Consider the following 14,954-nt stretch of genomic DNA (forward strand, 5'->3'; position numbering starts at 1 on the left):
CAAAGCAGTAGAGGAAGTTGTTGCAGAGTATGATGAAAAGTCCAGAGGAAGAGAATTACTTGCTTTTAATGACTGGCGAGTCTTTGACAAAACAGTACAGACACTGGTCAAGGGACAACAGCACCCTGCCCTGGCAACTTTGTACATCATCAAAGGTGACTATTTATTTTCTTCCAAAATATTCTCCTCCTCCTATGCATCACAACCAAACAGTGTGCATTGTTTTTTTTTTTCGATTTTGTTTTAAAATCTCTATCTCTTCGAAATTGAAATGTATTGCCTTGTTTTCTCTTTGTGGGGAATTAATCACGATCATGAAGGCTGTGATTTTGTACATTTCTTCCAGATACCATCCAGGTGCAGTTTACAGAAATCTCAAGAGCATGCTTCTCAAACTATCCTTTCCTCCGACGCTTCTCAGTGGTGATTATGACTTATTCACTTTTCTTGATTCTGCATAATAGCATTCATCTTAGCAGTCATCCACATATAAAGCACCAATTCTGTGAAATATGTAAAGACTTTAAACTTATAATAGCATTATGTAATGGTGGCGGACACTGCTTCTTTATTGTTCTAAATTAATCATTATTTATATGAGGTGGTCTCTGGTGGGTAAAAAAGTAAATAATTCATCACACAAAAATGTCATCACTGCCTGATAGAAAAAAATTGAAGAAATCCAGGCGAAACAAGAGGCCATAGTGAAGGAGAGAATCAATGAGCAGTTCAAGATGGAGCAGCTGGTCTACACACAGGATAGCATCTTAAAGGAGAGAGTGGGTGATGCTGATAGCAGCAGGGGGAACTACCCCATGATTCTTAAAGAATATTATGAGGTAGAGTCTCACAAAGAATTTAATAGTTTTTAAAAAGTCATTCACCAAATGATACTTGTGTTTTTGTCAAGATCTAAGAAGAAACTTGCTCTCTCTCTCTGCCCAACACTCTCAGGTTGTAGTCAAGCGCCTGGCAGACCAGATCCCCATGCTGATCCAGCACTTCCTGCTGCACGAGTCAGCGCACGTGCTCTGTCTCAATGTGCTGGGTCTCATGGACCATGCCAACCTGGATGAGTGTCTGGACGAGGACACGGAGTGCAGCCACCGCCGCAAGGAGCTGCAGAACCGCATGGAGCGCCTCATCTTCGCTCACGAGAAGCTCAGTTACTTCCTCTGAAGCGACCGGGATCGTTCCACATCTCTGCTGATATTTATGGTCACGGTGAATTGAGGTGTGAAGAACAGTTGTGGGTTTCAGTGGTTCAGTTGTTATTTCTATTTGCAAAAATACCTTGAATTTCTCATATATGGAAAAGCCCATATAGTATTCACAATAACAAACAGTCAACAGAAGGAAGTTCTCTGTTCTGTGCATATGTTTCTGTAAGAGTATCAGTTCATGAATACAGTTTCCAGTCAGGAACTGTGTGCGTCCTTGCATCATGGGACATGACCACATAACAGTATCACATGAGGAAATCACCCCAACCTTAGTCAAGTAAAATCACAGGTAAATTAAGTTCAAGTGGTTTGTTAAAACATGAGGAAAACTAGAGCATGAAATGGTGAATGACAATGTACAGATTAAAAAGACAAGATCAAATCAATCACACTCTTCCCCTGGATATGGTTACTGTCAGTAAAACAACTCCAGATCATCTGTACGTTTCATTTCTACCCTGGCAGCTAATACATCAGTTGTAATAAGGTGAAATGAAATAACCTAAATTAAATGAATCCTATACATTTTGCATTCAATTAATCCTCCATGCTAAATGTGACCATGGCAAATAAGATGCAAAAACTAAAAATATATAAGATTACCCTAATTCATGCCATTTTGGTCACATGTTGCTTGTTACAGTTACAGTAAAACACATGAAACATATGTTTTGTTTTTATCATTGTTTTCAGTGGTGGCATTCATCATGGAATAAGCCGAGTTAATGTATTCTCTACTCTGTGACAGTTGTGACTGGTGCTTGTTTTGCTTGAAAATCCTCCATGTTGATATTTAAATGATTTCTTTTGAGATTATAGCATTGTGAATTGTATGAGTCAAAAGAGGAATCTTTTGTAAACAGTTTCACCCAGGCCTACACAGCTAAGCTGCCTCCTGCTAAAATGGAGGAGGACTTCAGACAGGAGCACACATGACCACACACATCTCTGGATGGTAGGCACTTCAATGGCAGGGTAGTCTGTTTAGTCTGCTAGGGTTCATGACACTATCAGTGCAACAGAGACAGACCTCAGTGGTTGGACTGGACGCCACAACAGTTGAAGGGGCTGGCTGTGGCAAGCTGTGTGTCAGTCAGTAGCTGAGCTTCCATCCAACACGATAGCACATTTAAGCATATACACTTTGATGAGAATTCCCAGCGTTTCCGGTCAGGATTTCTAATTTGAAAGGTAAAAAAAAATGTCCTGCACATTTTGCTATTCTGCAAGCAGAGGTTTGGGTGCAGAGTAGGTCCACACCCTGTCCCCTACTGCCCCCTATAGGTTATTTCTATTAGGATCAATTTACCTGGGCGCTGAATCAAGAACATCACAGCAAATCACAAAAAGACTGAGTTTATTTGTTTTACAGTTAAACAACTAACAGGAAAGATCATTAAAAAAGACACTCGGGAAAGAGCAGTAACTTCAGAAGGACTGGATTGGTTTAAAGTGCTACGTGCAAATTGATAAATATTACTGTCACGTATTGACTAAATACAAGTAGAAAATCTTGTATTCATCCACAATGCACAACACCGTAATTGACACTTTTTGATGAAGTCTAGATATACCACCCTCCCATTGCTCCATGACAGCAAAGGCAATGAAAGTATTCCGTACAAGAAAGAAGCACTGGCCCTCACCCACAAACACGGCCACGCTCACATTTATACTGGCAACGCTGGGGAAGCGGTTAACACCATATACATATATACATGTATATATGTATGTATGCTTATGCCTACTACCCTCTCTGACTGACAGAACAGTTATGCACTGTGGGACACATATGTCTGCGTTGTGATTGGAGAGGTGAAGGAAATACCAAAAGCAGTGACGGAAAGAAAACTGTAGACAGACTTGAATATGTAAATAAAATGACAAGAGCTAAAAAAAAAAAAAAAAAAACTCTCCAAATGTGCGTTTATGTTGGGATCCCTTTTCCCGTAAATGCCAACGCCCACTGGCGGCGAGAGTTCTGAAACATCAGTTGACGGTGGTACCGTCAAAACGGCGAAAACAATTGCAGAACAATTGCACCAACATAGAGTTTCAGTGCTATTTCAATTCACAATACGATATTACTATACCAGCATCTTTATTATCTAGATACTTGCTATAAGAAGGGTTAAGCAAATAGTTTTGTTTACTAGGGGCAACGGTTGCATGTTTTTAACCCACAGTGACATAGAAATTGGCTCAAATTGTTGAAGACGGTAAAAAAAATACGTGAATATAATAGAAAACCAAGCCATTTCTATGAAACTGACGCTCAAGAAATAGAAACGTGTTCTAAACGTTGGTGTCGACGCTTGTCAGACATCGCCAGTGGCCGTTGGCATGTAGACAACTCTGGAAACCCCTCAGACTTTCCCTGAGTTTTAAAATATTCTTTCAGTTGCATAGACCAAGGGGAGTCATTGAAGAGGAGCCTGCACTATATATTGATTGGTGAAATATAGATTGGACACAACAGCTATTTATTGATTTTAGTCACTGCAACTAGTCAGTGTTTTATTTACATGTTTAGATTTTAAATCCCTTAATGAAGATGAGTTTTCCTTTGTGTTAAACCCACTTTAGAAAGAAAATCAAAACAGAATTTGAGAAAACGTAAAAAGAGGAAACAGTTTATTTTAAGTTCTGCAGAGTTTACAGAACCTTAGGTCTCAGCCATTCTGTACAACTGTTTGTATGGGTCAGGTGAAGTGGAATAACCTTAACAGGATTTAACAGTGTTACATTGTTCCATTGTTCCTTATATTGCACACAGGAAAATTCCCCCCTTTGTATGAGTCAAAACACACAAGGCAGCCTTTCAAAATAGGTAGCATCTGCAGACATCAACGCCCTCCTAACGGGCCTGCCGGCTTGCGTGGTGAAACCACTACAAATGATCCAGAACGCGGCGGCGCGTCTGGTGTTCAACCAACCGAAGAGGGCACACGTCACCCCGCTACTCATTGAGCTCCACTGGCTGCCGGTAGCTGCTCGCATTAAGTTCAAGTCACTTATGCTTGCCTACAGAGTGCTCGATGGTTCTGCTCCCACCTACCTAAATGCTCTTGTAAGGGCAAATGTTACACCCAGGATGCTGCGCTCTTCTAGTGAGCGTCGTTTGGCACTGCCGTCTGTGCAAGTACGGCAGTCCAGACTATTCTCATTTGTAGTTCCACGTTGGTGGAATGAACTACCCAGCACTACCAGAGCAGGGGCGTCCCTCTCTACCTTTAAGAAGCTTTTGAAGACCCAACTCTTCAGAGAGCACTTCCCGTCCTAACTGGCACTTCGACTAGTGCGTAACTTGCAATTACAGCAGTTACACTTCTGCACTCTTTCTTTCTTTTTATTTCATTTTGTTATATTTCTAATGTAAAGTAGTATTTATTTATTGTTACACCAGGTTCTATTGCTCGTAGCTTGAATATTCTCTCCCTTGTACGTCGCTTTGGACAAAAGCGTCTGCTAAATGACTAAATGTAAATGTAAATGTAAATATACCTACTTCAGCCAACACTGTGGTAAACAAACCATACCATAAATCCATACACACCTACATAAAATCAATTGATGAATGATGACCTTCTGTGTTTGTAACTTAAGTATAACAACATGGTCTAAATCACCATTATCAATTATGTATGCCCACAGTGACCTTAAAGCATACAGAACTCGGAACAGCAATTGATTTGGTTTCAATCACTTTTTGATACTAAAGGGATGTACCATGTTCATGAGCTTTAACAGTTTACCACAGGTGTTACTTCTTGTTTGGCTCTGGCAGGGATTATATAACAGAGAATACTGACAGAACAGTATGAGCTGAGTAAAACATCACAGTGAATCAACCCTGGAAATTCCAAGAATTTCTTTCGGTTTCATTATTACACACTGGGCTATATATGAGCAGGGAAAACTGACTGTCCACACTGATTGTTCACAGAGCTGAGAGAAGTTGGGTAAGTCAAATGAGGTTTGCTAACAGAATAATTTGCTTTGATGAGACCCATTTACAGATTTCAAATATGAATAAAGGAATATTTGTGTCTGTGTCTCTTTAAAATGCAAACTGTTAATTTCGTTCCAGAACAATGGACCAGTGGAGTGATGAAGAAATCCTTTCTTATGCTGAAGAGAAGCCAGGGAAAGCGTACGCATTATATCAATCTCTTTCAATAACACATTGATGTGACGTGATTCAACTGCATGTTCTAATAGTGTTATGTTTTTTTCTCTTTCTCTAACTTCAGTAAAGAAATGGAGGGAGTCTTTCATAGCCATTTGAGTGAGCGGGTTCGACCCTATCTAGACCTCATCGACTCACTGCGTCTGATGGGCATTGATGAGGATCTGGCCCTGCCGGCAATCGCTGTGATCGGAGACCAGAGCTCAGGGAAGAGCTCCGTGTTGGAGGCGCTGTCTGGAGTGGGACTGCCCAGAGGCAGCGGTGAGATCATGTTGCCAGATTTAGCTCAGTCTTTGTAGACACATGCACTGTGCACACAGACAGCGAGATAAATAGAAACACTCCCCCCCCATAGAATATCCTTTTTGTTCAATTCTGTTTGGAAAAGATTATTCCTGATTTGCCATGGTTTGGGGAAGTTTGCTATCAAACATACTATTGAAATACTAGTAGGCATCATGAGAGGAAAAAAGTTTTTCTGCTGCATCAGTGTTATATGTGTTTGTACTTACTCACGGTTTGGACATGAATTCTTTTCAAGTACTTATTTCAGAAGTGGCTCTTTTCCCTCAGGCATTGTGACTCGATGCCCACTGATGCTGAAGTTGAGGAAGCTGAAGGGAGGGTTACAGTGGAAGGGCATTATCTCCTACAAAGACAAGACTACTGAGTTCACTGACCCCTCTCAGGTTGAGGAATATGTCAATGCTGGTAAGATGAAGGATGTAGTGCACTTGCACTGGCTAGTGTTACCTATGGACATAAGGTGTTTGCTTGGGAAACCAACAGACATGCATTCAGTAATTTATGGTGTAAAAGGCAGATAAAACCGATAGGTGATTACAATGTTGGACATTTTACCTTTTAGACATTTTATGATATATACAGTATATATATATATATATATATATATATATATAATATATAAAATTAAACAATAATCTTTACTCTTCATGTCAAAAATGTAAACTGGTTCATAACACTCTCAGACTAAAGGTCGCTACTTCAATGCCTCCTCTAGCCCAGAATGACTTGGCTGGAGAGGGTGTCAGGATCTGTGACGAACTGATCACTCTGGAGATCATGTCTCCTGATGTTTGTGACCTCACTCTGATTGATCTGCCCGGCATTGCCCGTGTCCCTGTTAAAGGGCAACCGGAGGATATTGGGGACCAGGTGAGGGAAAGAAAAATATTAACTAAATTAGTTACATTTTTTCATTAAAACTTGATTCATTGTGTTGATGGAAAATAAACTGATTTTTTTTGTAAAACATGTTAATATGTGGACATGCTATACTTTGGTGACCCCATACTAGCTGATGGGAATACAATATGTCTATTTCAATGTTGCCATAGCTTGAGAAAATACACCCTTCTTAATTTTGTCTGTTAAAGATCAAAAGGCTCATTCTCAGCTATATTGAGAAGAGTGAAACGATCAACTTGGTGGTGGTCCCATGTAATGTTGACATAGCAACAACTGAAGCGCTCAGAATGGCCCAGGAAGTGGATCCAGAAGGGAAAAGGACTCTGGGTAATACATTTCTTAAACTGGTTATCAATATCCCCTTCAAATTATATGAATGTATCCTATAATCTGAAGGTTTTAATTAATTTGTTTTTACAGCTATTCTGACTAAGCCAGACCTCGTAGATCATGGCACAGAAAAGAACATTTTGGAGATTGTTCACAATGAAGTCATTCCATTGAGAAAAGGCTACATAGTTGTGAAATGTCGGGGTCAGCAGCAAATTCAGGAGAGGGTACCTCTAGCTGAGGCCACCAAGATGGAGAGAGATTTCTTCAGACAAAACAAGTACTTCAGGTAAATGGTGGCCTACTCTGCAAATATTCATGTATTGTCCTTTCATTTGAAAACCACTCCAATTGGACTGAATCAAGTTGGATGATTGTAAATGTAGTCCTCCAAGATTCAAGCTCTTGTAAATGTATTGATTGATATACATTATTTCTATTTATGTCCCCGTAAAAATATTTTCTTGCAATTTTCGTAAAATTATTTTTGCTTGATTGCCTTACAGCTGTCTTCTTAATGAAGAAAAGGCCACAACCCAAGTCCTTGCCACTAAACTGACCCAGGACCTGGTGGGCCACATCAAAGTATGTACTTAACAGAAGCATCGCTTATGACAAAAGATTCTTGTGATGAATGTAGCTATGGTTCAGAGAATGAGTGTGCAATTGTGGATTGTGGAAGACCACATTTTACCTGAATGGTTGGTCACAAAGCAAGAAAACAGGTGACTTGAAAGTTGGTCATGCATTAAAAACATGGCACACAATCGTGTCTGAAATAGAGACATTTAAATCAGGACATAGAACTAGGGAGATAATATCGGATGCAGCGGGAATGTTGCCTAGACAGTAAATATGGCTAACACGTAGTACATGTAATTAAATCAGACAGTTGTTCCCAAAGTAAGGGGCGAGCCCCCTAGTGGAGGTGCGCAGAGTTACAGCAAAAGGAGCTCTTACAGCATAGTAGCCTATAAGTAACATATAAGTGATGAGTTTATAGCCTTATACTTACATTATATGGTCAGGGCCTACCATTTAGCCATTATGTTAGAAGGGATAGCTAGCCTAATTATTAATACAACGGACGTGCCTAACATGAACACTGTCATTTTTATTTTCATTATCAAACATGAACAGCATTGCCATTTTTTTCATTATCAAAGGGGGGCTTGCCATGAAAAGTTTTGGGAGATGACAGGTTTAGATATGACTGCATCTTAACAAGACTTCTAGTGCCATCTAGTGGTTTTGAGCCAGTAAAGCATTGCATCCTTGAGAGTAGTTGGTCTGAGAAGTGATATGACTTTTGTTCGAAGTCTCTCTTTTGACTCCTTAGCTCAGCTATTGAATGTTGTACTTGTTTGGATCTGTTTGGATCTTCCTTGAGTATGTGTGAGTATGTGTTGGTGCTGACATGAGTATTTATGTATTTGTGTGTGTGTGTGTGTGTGTGTGTGTGTGTGTGTGTGGGGGTGCATGTGTGTTTCAGAACTCTCTGCCAACACTGTCAGAGCAGATTAAAAAGGAGCTCTGGGAGTCAAGGAAACACTTGAGTGAATGTGTAGGGGGTCCTCCCATAGATCCCCATATAAGGAAAACCTTTCTCATTGATGTGAGTATAGCACGTAACATTAGGCTAACATAACCGGTAACAGTCTTTTCAGTTATTTTAAAGAATTAAATCCTAATTTTTGTGCAAAAAGTCAGTCTATATTTCATTTTAGAGCATAGATCATCAGACTAAAAATGAATCAGAAGTATGATCATCCCAAATGGAATTGCTGTTCCTCAAACAAAAGGTTTTGTCTCATCACAGACCTTAACCCAGTTCAATGACAAGATCAACCGATTGGCAGCTGGTGAAGTTGTCAATGATGAAAACCTATTTGTGCTACTGCGGATTCATTTTCAGGAGTGGAAAGATGAACTTGAGAACAGTCAAAAAACATGTGAGCGCTACGAACAAAAATAATATCTTCATCAGATTCCTTGGAATATTCTTGACTATAAAGAACAACTGGAAACAAAAAAACAAAAAATCTATTCTTGAGTGTTGTTGCTCTGTTGTTTGCTGTGGTACTTTTTTTAATTGTAATGTAATTTTGTTAATGGATGAAAACTAATTTGGTGTGCTTTACAACAACAGACTCTCAAGTGGTACAAGATGTGGTGAAAGAGTATGACCAGAAGCACAGAGGAAGAGAGCTCCCTGGTTTCAGCGACTATAAAGTGTTTGAAATGGTCGTCCAGAAACTGGTGATGATACTAGTGGGCCCTGCGCTAGACACTTTGAAAGTCATCAGAGGTATCTCACTAAACTAAAGCATAGTTTAGTCTTCACCAAAATGATTCAGAATTATTTTCAAACAGTGTCATTAATATACTGAAGTTAAGATAATTAATTGCTGTCTTAGAGATACATTAACTGGGTTTACACATTTAATTGCTCAGTCTGTCAAGAGTGATAATATAGTTGGGATAACAGAGATTTTTCTTCTTTCGTAGAAACAGTTGAGAAGCAGTTCAGTGATGTCTCAAAAACCATCTTCTCAAACTATCCTTTCCTCCAGTGTGTCACAATGGTAAATTTCAAATCTAATAAATGAAAACATCCAATTATATTTTGTCACCTTTGTTAAACAATATCATCCTTTCACATGATTTTACTGTTTTATTGGTATAGAGCTCAGTCAGTCGTGAATTTATCTCATTCCGTACTGTTGTTTAGGGCTAAACTCTCAGCCCTGTCACACAAACGTTCTCGTTTCATGTCATTTCCTGTGTCCTCTCAGAACAAGATAGACAAAATCATGTCATATCCTGTGTCCTCTCAGAACAAGATAGACAAAATCCAGTCGAGACAGGAGGCCAAAGTGGAGGAAAGAATCCGGGAGCAGTTTGAGATGGAGCAGCTGGTCTTCACCCAGGACAGCATCTACTTCAAGACCCTGAAGAAGGCCACCGCCCCTGTGGAGGGAGACGCCTCTACTGTGAACTGCGCTGAATTTGACAGCAGGAGCAAATACCCTGAGATGCTTCAGGCCTACTATGAGGTACAGTATCACCATTGCGTTTGAAACTAAAAATGAATAGTTGGCTGTGTTAGAAAGTAAAGTTTTTTCATGTGATGAAGTGATGACCTATCTGCTCGTGAAAACGGCTGAGAAAGACAGGCTGGCTCTGCTAACCCTACTTGGTTCTCCATCTTTCTCCGTCTCCCTTCTCAGATAGTGATTCAGCGCCTGGCAGACCAGATCCCCATGCTGATCCAGTTCTTCTTACTGAAGGAGTCAGCGCGGGTGCTGAGCAGTGAGATGCTGGGCCTCATGGAAGGGGTGGACGTGGACAAGGCCCTGTGCGAGGGTTCGGACTGCAGCCGCCGCCGCAACGACCTGCAAAGCCGCATCGAGCGCCTCAGCCTCGCCCAGGAGAAACTCAGCCATTTCCTCTGAAGAGTCGAGCCATGGACACGTGACTGTTATAGTAGTGATGCAGCTCATGTTAGCAAAATGTCTGTGCAATCAAATACTTTTGTAAGGTAACAAAATGTGTTCATACTTTCTTATGGCCACGGATCATACATGCCCTTAGCCTACATGAGTATTTGCGTTTGGGTCATTAACTGTGATGGAACCAAACATTGCTGTTTTCCTGTTGTCCTGTTCCTGCCCTGCTGTTGCTTTTTTCATTCAAACTTAAAATGTTACAGTCAAATATATTCAGTCAGTGCTTCATTGTATCAGCTGAGAAAGTTGCAAAATTCCCTGTCCCTAAAAGACTGTGAGAGGGTGGTCCATGCTTTCATATAATCCTGACTCAACTGTTTTCAATGCACTGTACTTGTGATAAAAACTTTCAGGCAACACAGGTGTGAGACTTCAGCTTTATTCACAGCACCAGGGAAAGTTACAAGCACCACAAGGGTCTAGCAACAAATCCAAAGCTACTATATGACCAAACTACTTTCTATCAATACTAGGAAAAAATTACTCGGGGAGGGGGGGGGGGGGGGGGGGTCACAATGTACATCCCTCTATCTTCCAATTGTTGTCATTATATGCTCCATCCCATGGTGTCAATTATGTATGTCCGCATCCTTTCCTGCTACCGTTTCGGCCAGGTATGTTAAATTGTAGGTTATTTCTGCCTAAGCAAGGTCCCCATGGTCCTGCTAGTATGTTACAAAATTGAAATTGTTCATCATCCATGCTTTGACATCTTTCAGGCTATCTTAAGTAGTTGTGAAATTCCATCTGGTTTCATGGATAGGTATAGTTGGGTGTTATAAGCATATCAATGGAAGTCAATGTCATGCTTCCCTTTTACAGCACCTAAGGGCAGCATGCACAAAGAGAACGGCAGAGATCCTGCTTAGCAAGTTCGGACAGCGCGAAAACAAGTGAACTGGGAACGCTTAGGCGCGACGGAAGAAGTAGAAGTGAGAAGCGCACTCAGTGTAAGCTATGACTCGTATGCAGACACCATGTTTTAAAAAAATATCTCTTTCATAAGGAAACATGGTTTTATCGCCACAGCATGTTTCTGTGACCTTTTCAGACCTATGCTATCATTCATTTGGGATATAATCCAGCCTTTTGAAGGCAGTTCATCTTTAACATTTGTGGCTGTTGTGGTGGTCATAGACACCCATATACTTATACATACTTATAATTTACCATAACAAGTGTACAACATCAAATAGACGGACAAAACATGGCAAATTGAATCATGTGAATTAAAGATTTTATATATTAATGTGAATAAGATGACTATAATAACTATTATGTTTAAGCCTCCTTCACAGGTTTAGCTGGTCAGCCAGTCTTCAACGGGGGCAGTAGCACAACCCATGGTCAAAAGGTAACGGTGCCAATATCGCTTCAGGTCCTTCACTTTGTCATCCCTCGTTGTTTTCTTTCCCTCTTTCTTCCCACTGCTTCTCTTCGCCTTCCTTGCCTTCCTTTCAGCCTTGGCAAGAACTTTCAGCTGTTTCTTCTCCTCAGCCTTCCTGACCTTGATCTCCAGCTCCATGATCTGCTTCAGTTCGATTTGAGAGGCACTGCTGCTGTGAGCAAGCTGAAGAAAAACATGATCAAAATCAAAAAGATCATGAATCTTTTGAAAATAATCTTTCAGATATGGGAGGCTTTCAAACAGTTTGTCAGGAAAATCAATCTCTCATATACAGTTGCCTTGACAAATCAGCATTGGGCTGTAGAAAAGAAAGAAAGTCGTGCTGGTAAAATAACAAAGACAAGTACCTGAGGAGCAACATCAGGGATGGCGTGATGTTTCTTCAAACACCACCATTTCTTGGATTTAATTTCCCTGCTCACTGCAGTTCCTCCCAGATGTGTGGTACTCTGAAGGACAAAACACACAGACATGGAAATGTTAAAGAGATTTGGAAGCTTTCTAGACGCTTTCAATTAGTGGCCACTGTTGAGTGATGTTATCAGTGGTGTAGAAAAGCAAGAAAACATGTCTCACTGTCTGTGTCCTGAGCTCCTTCATTAGCTTTTCTCTGCTGACAACCCCAGACATCACAGCAGACAGCAGGGCCTCCTCTCTCTCCATCTTCTCTCTCTGCCACTCTGCTCTCTCCTGCACTAGCTCCCTCTCAAGAGCATTGACCTCCATCTCGTGCTCCTCTCTCTGCTCTTGCAGGAGCTGCTGCAGGTTCCTCTGGTCCTCCTCAAGAGCTGTGAAATACTCCCCTATCTCCCTCAGATCAGAGGCCCTGTCCTCCAACTCCACCTGTTTCAGGGTGACCTCCTTCATGTCCACCACATCACTCTTCACCTCAACTCTCTTATCATCCAAACACCTTCTGATCTTTGACAGAGTTCCCTCAATGTCAGACTGGATGCCATTGCTGATGAAGTTCACAGGGTTGTTCACTTCAGCACCATCTCTCCCCAGCCTCTCTTTAATCTTCAAAAGAGCCTGCTCAATCAAGAGTTTGGAAGGGTGGTGCGGTTCCATCTCACTCACACCGTCACCTTTTGCTCTCTCCATAATGGCTGATGGTGTGAGATTATTAATTTCTCTATCCATGAAGAAATCTGTAGTCAGATACAGAGTGGAATATTTAACCATAACTTAATTATTTGTTTACTTAAATATGTATTTACTCAGATAAATACAGAACAAAATAAGCAAGACTTTTTCGTTTTTACTTAAGATTAGCCAAGGGGAGAATACATTTTCACTGCACTCCACTTTAAATGTATTAGGCCTATATAGCGGGCATCGTCACTTCTGCTTACCGTCTACGCAATCATTTTCACTCGACAGTTTTTTTTTAATCGCTCTTGAAAACGATGTAGACACTAGAGTCCCGTTAAAGCGCTTATTGTTGCTTACCTTTGAATCAGAAGATGGTCGTAAAATTGAATATTTGATTAATTCAACGTCAAAAATTTAACCAGAAGTTTGCTTGCAAGTCGCTTTCTCAAAGTAGAATTCAAGAGAACTATTGGAATGTTTGCTTGTTTCTATGGTGTTCAGTGCCAAAGTAGAATTTTCAAACATGCCATCCTGATAGAACGTTCTGCAGTGACGGAACCGGAAAATTCAAAATTAAACAAAATATTACGGCACTTAAGATAATGATACTGCTCTGATAATAGAGAGTAAACAGAGAAACAATAACATCAAACTGATGAAGATGCAGGTCATTTAATGCAACCTTCTTTTGTAAACATGGTAATGTTAAGGTATTCAGCAGATGCTTTTGTCCAAAGCAACTTATAAATAAACATCTATTTATTTGCAGCCAGTAAATACCCTGGCCACATCACAATATATGACAATAAAGAGCATCCATTTCTGTCTGGCCTTATGACAATCAATGTCTGCAAATGTCCATGAATGAAGTGCATTGACAAGCACTGACGGAGCGTCCCCATGTGTCCCAGGCCCTGACGATGCACCATATGAATCAGTCTTTCATGACCTGTGGAAGGGCCACTGATTGGATATTTGTAAACTTTTTGATTGTGCGAGCAGAGCGTGTCTGACAAAAGCTCTGGCCAGGGTCCTGAAACGGCTTGCACGCGTGCACCCGCTTATTCCATATCAAAGGAAGACACGTTGTGTAAGGCGAGGTGGTGGGCTGAGAATTTGTTCCAAAGAAAGTGCTTCAGCTAGAGAGGCGAACTGTGTATGTGAAGTGTAGGCATGTCATATGAAGGGGCACGCTAAATTCATCACATATCCTCCTTAACTTCCGTTTAGAATGCCATTTGTAACAGTTGCAGAAACTCTGTAGATTTTGTAGTGCAACGTGTAGGCCTACTGCAGGGTACATACAGAACACAATGTTTGATCTTTATTACTCCCTAACCTTTGATCTCAGTAAAGGGTCAATGTTTCCCATAGAAATATATTTTTTAATCTTTTATTTAGTTTTATATCGTTTTGTTTCAACTTGGTCAAGCTTCCAAAAACATATGATGGTGTGAATATAAACTTATATTAGAGAAACGAATCTAATAACTGTAAAAACAAAAGCAAAAACAGCCAAAATACAGATCATTTAAATGTTAAATGTGCAGCATAGGAGAGGGCCCAGGTACCCAGTGTGCTGAGGCTGATGGCTGGTAGTGCCAGTTGACCTGCTGATGAAGACCGCAGGGAGGGAACAACATGCCCGCTGGTGAAGTAGTGAATGAGGAGAAACTATTCTGCAATCCTGCGTAGCCATTTCCAGAGATGAAAAGTTGAACTTCGAAACTGTCAAGACTCGTGCAAGTGCTGCTCACAAAAACAAATTTGACATAAAGTTTCTTGGAATTCAGACATTTTTTTAAACTAAACAAAGCCTTTCTGGAAGAATTTAAACAAGATGGTCGTCCAGAGACTGGTGATGATAGTAGTGGGCCCTGCACTAGACACTTTTTGAGTCATCAGAGGTAACTATACAAAGCCCCAATTAGTCACTTTCTTAACAACTGTATTATTTCATCCAGCAGGATGTTCAATGTGTATTCGAAGGG

The 14,954-nt window shown here is 40.6% G+C and overlaps 2 protein-coding genes across 3 annotated transcripts in view; both read left to right on the forward strand.

Moving 5' to 3' along the window:
* Nucleotides 1-2,056, forward strand: part of LOC105907259 (interferon-induced GTP-binding protein Mx2-like) — a 5,423-nt gene extending 3,367 nt beyond the window's left edge. The window contains exons 9-12 of the mRNA XM_012835549.3: nucleotides 1-155; nucleotides 347-423; nucleotides 666-839; nucleotides 955-2,056. The exon at nucleotides 1-155 is cut by the window's left edge and continues 4 nt beyond it. Of these exons, the coding sequence (XP_012691003.2) occupies nucleotides 1-155; nucleotides 347-423; nucleotides 666-839; nucleotides 955-1,179 (631 nt within the window). The 3' untranslated portion in view covers nucleotides 1,180-2,056. The remainder of the gene's footprint in view (nucleotides 156-346; nucleotides 424-665; nucleotides 840-954) is intronic.
* A 2,932-nt stretch (nucleotides 2,057-4,988) lies between these two features.
* Nucleotides 4,989-10,817, forward strand: mxg (myxovirus (influenza virus) resistance G). Of its 2 annotated transcripts, none has more exons than XM_031581094.2 (14): nucleotides 4,989-5,185; nucleotides 5,314-5,376; nucleotides 5,477-5,673; nucleotides 5,986-6,123; nucleotides 6,434-6,588; nucleotides 6,810-6,948; nucleotides 7,042-7,240; nucleotides 7,458-7,536; nucleotides 8,444-8,566; nucleotides 8,771-8,903; nucleotides 9,101-9,259; nucleotides 9,460-9,536; nucleotides 9,747-10,007; nucleotides 10,182-10,817. In XM_031581094.2, exons 2-14 carry the CDS (start codon nucleotides 5,318-5,320, stop codon nucleotides 10,404-10,406), a joined length of 1,944 nt encoding a protein of 647 aa, XP_031436954.1. In that variant the 5' UTR covers nucleotides 4,989-5,185; nucleotides 5,314-5,317; the 3' UTR covers nucleotides 10,407-10,817. The 2 variants fall into 2 exon arrangements, with proteins under 2 accessions (XP_031436954.1, XP_012691021.2); XM_012835567.3 differs by having other exon boundaries at nucleotides 4,992-5,185; nucleotides 9,789-10,007.
* The last annotated feature ends 4,137 nt before the right edge of the window (nucleotides 10,818-14,954 follow it).

Source organism: Clupea harengus, chromosome 15, assembly GCF_900700415.2.
Source record: "Clupea harengus chromosome 15, Ch_v2.0.2, whole genome shotgun sequence".
Lineage (NCBI taxonomy): Eukaryota > Metazoa > Chordata > Actinopteri > Clupeiformes > Clupeidae > Clupea > Clupea harengus.

Excerpts from the sequence above, each read along its gene's own strand:
- mxg (XM_031581094.2), top strand. The coding sequence starts at position 5,318 with ATGGACCAGTGGAGTGATGAAGAAATCCTTTCTTATGCTGAAGAGAAG. Across the intron at positions 7,241-7,457 it reads AGACAAAACAAGTACTTCAG|CTGTCTTCTTAATGAAGAAA; the intron begins GTAAATGGTGGC and ends ATTGCCTTACAG. Across the intron at positions 10,008-10,181 it reads TGCTTCAGGCCTACTATGAG|ATAGTGATTCAGCGCCTGGC; the intron begins GTACAGTATCAC and ends CTCCCTTCTCAG.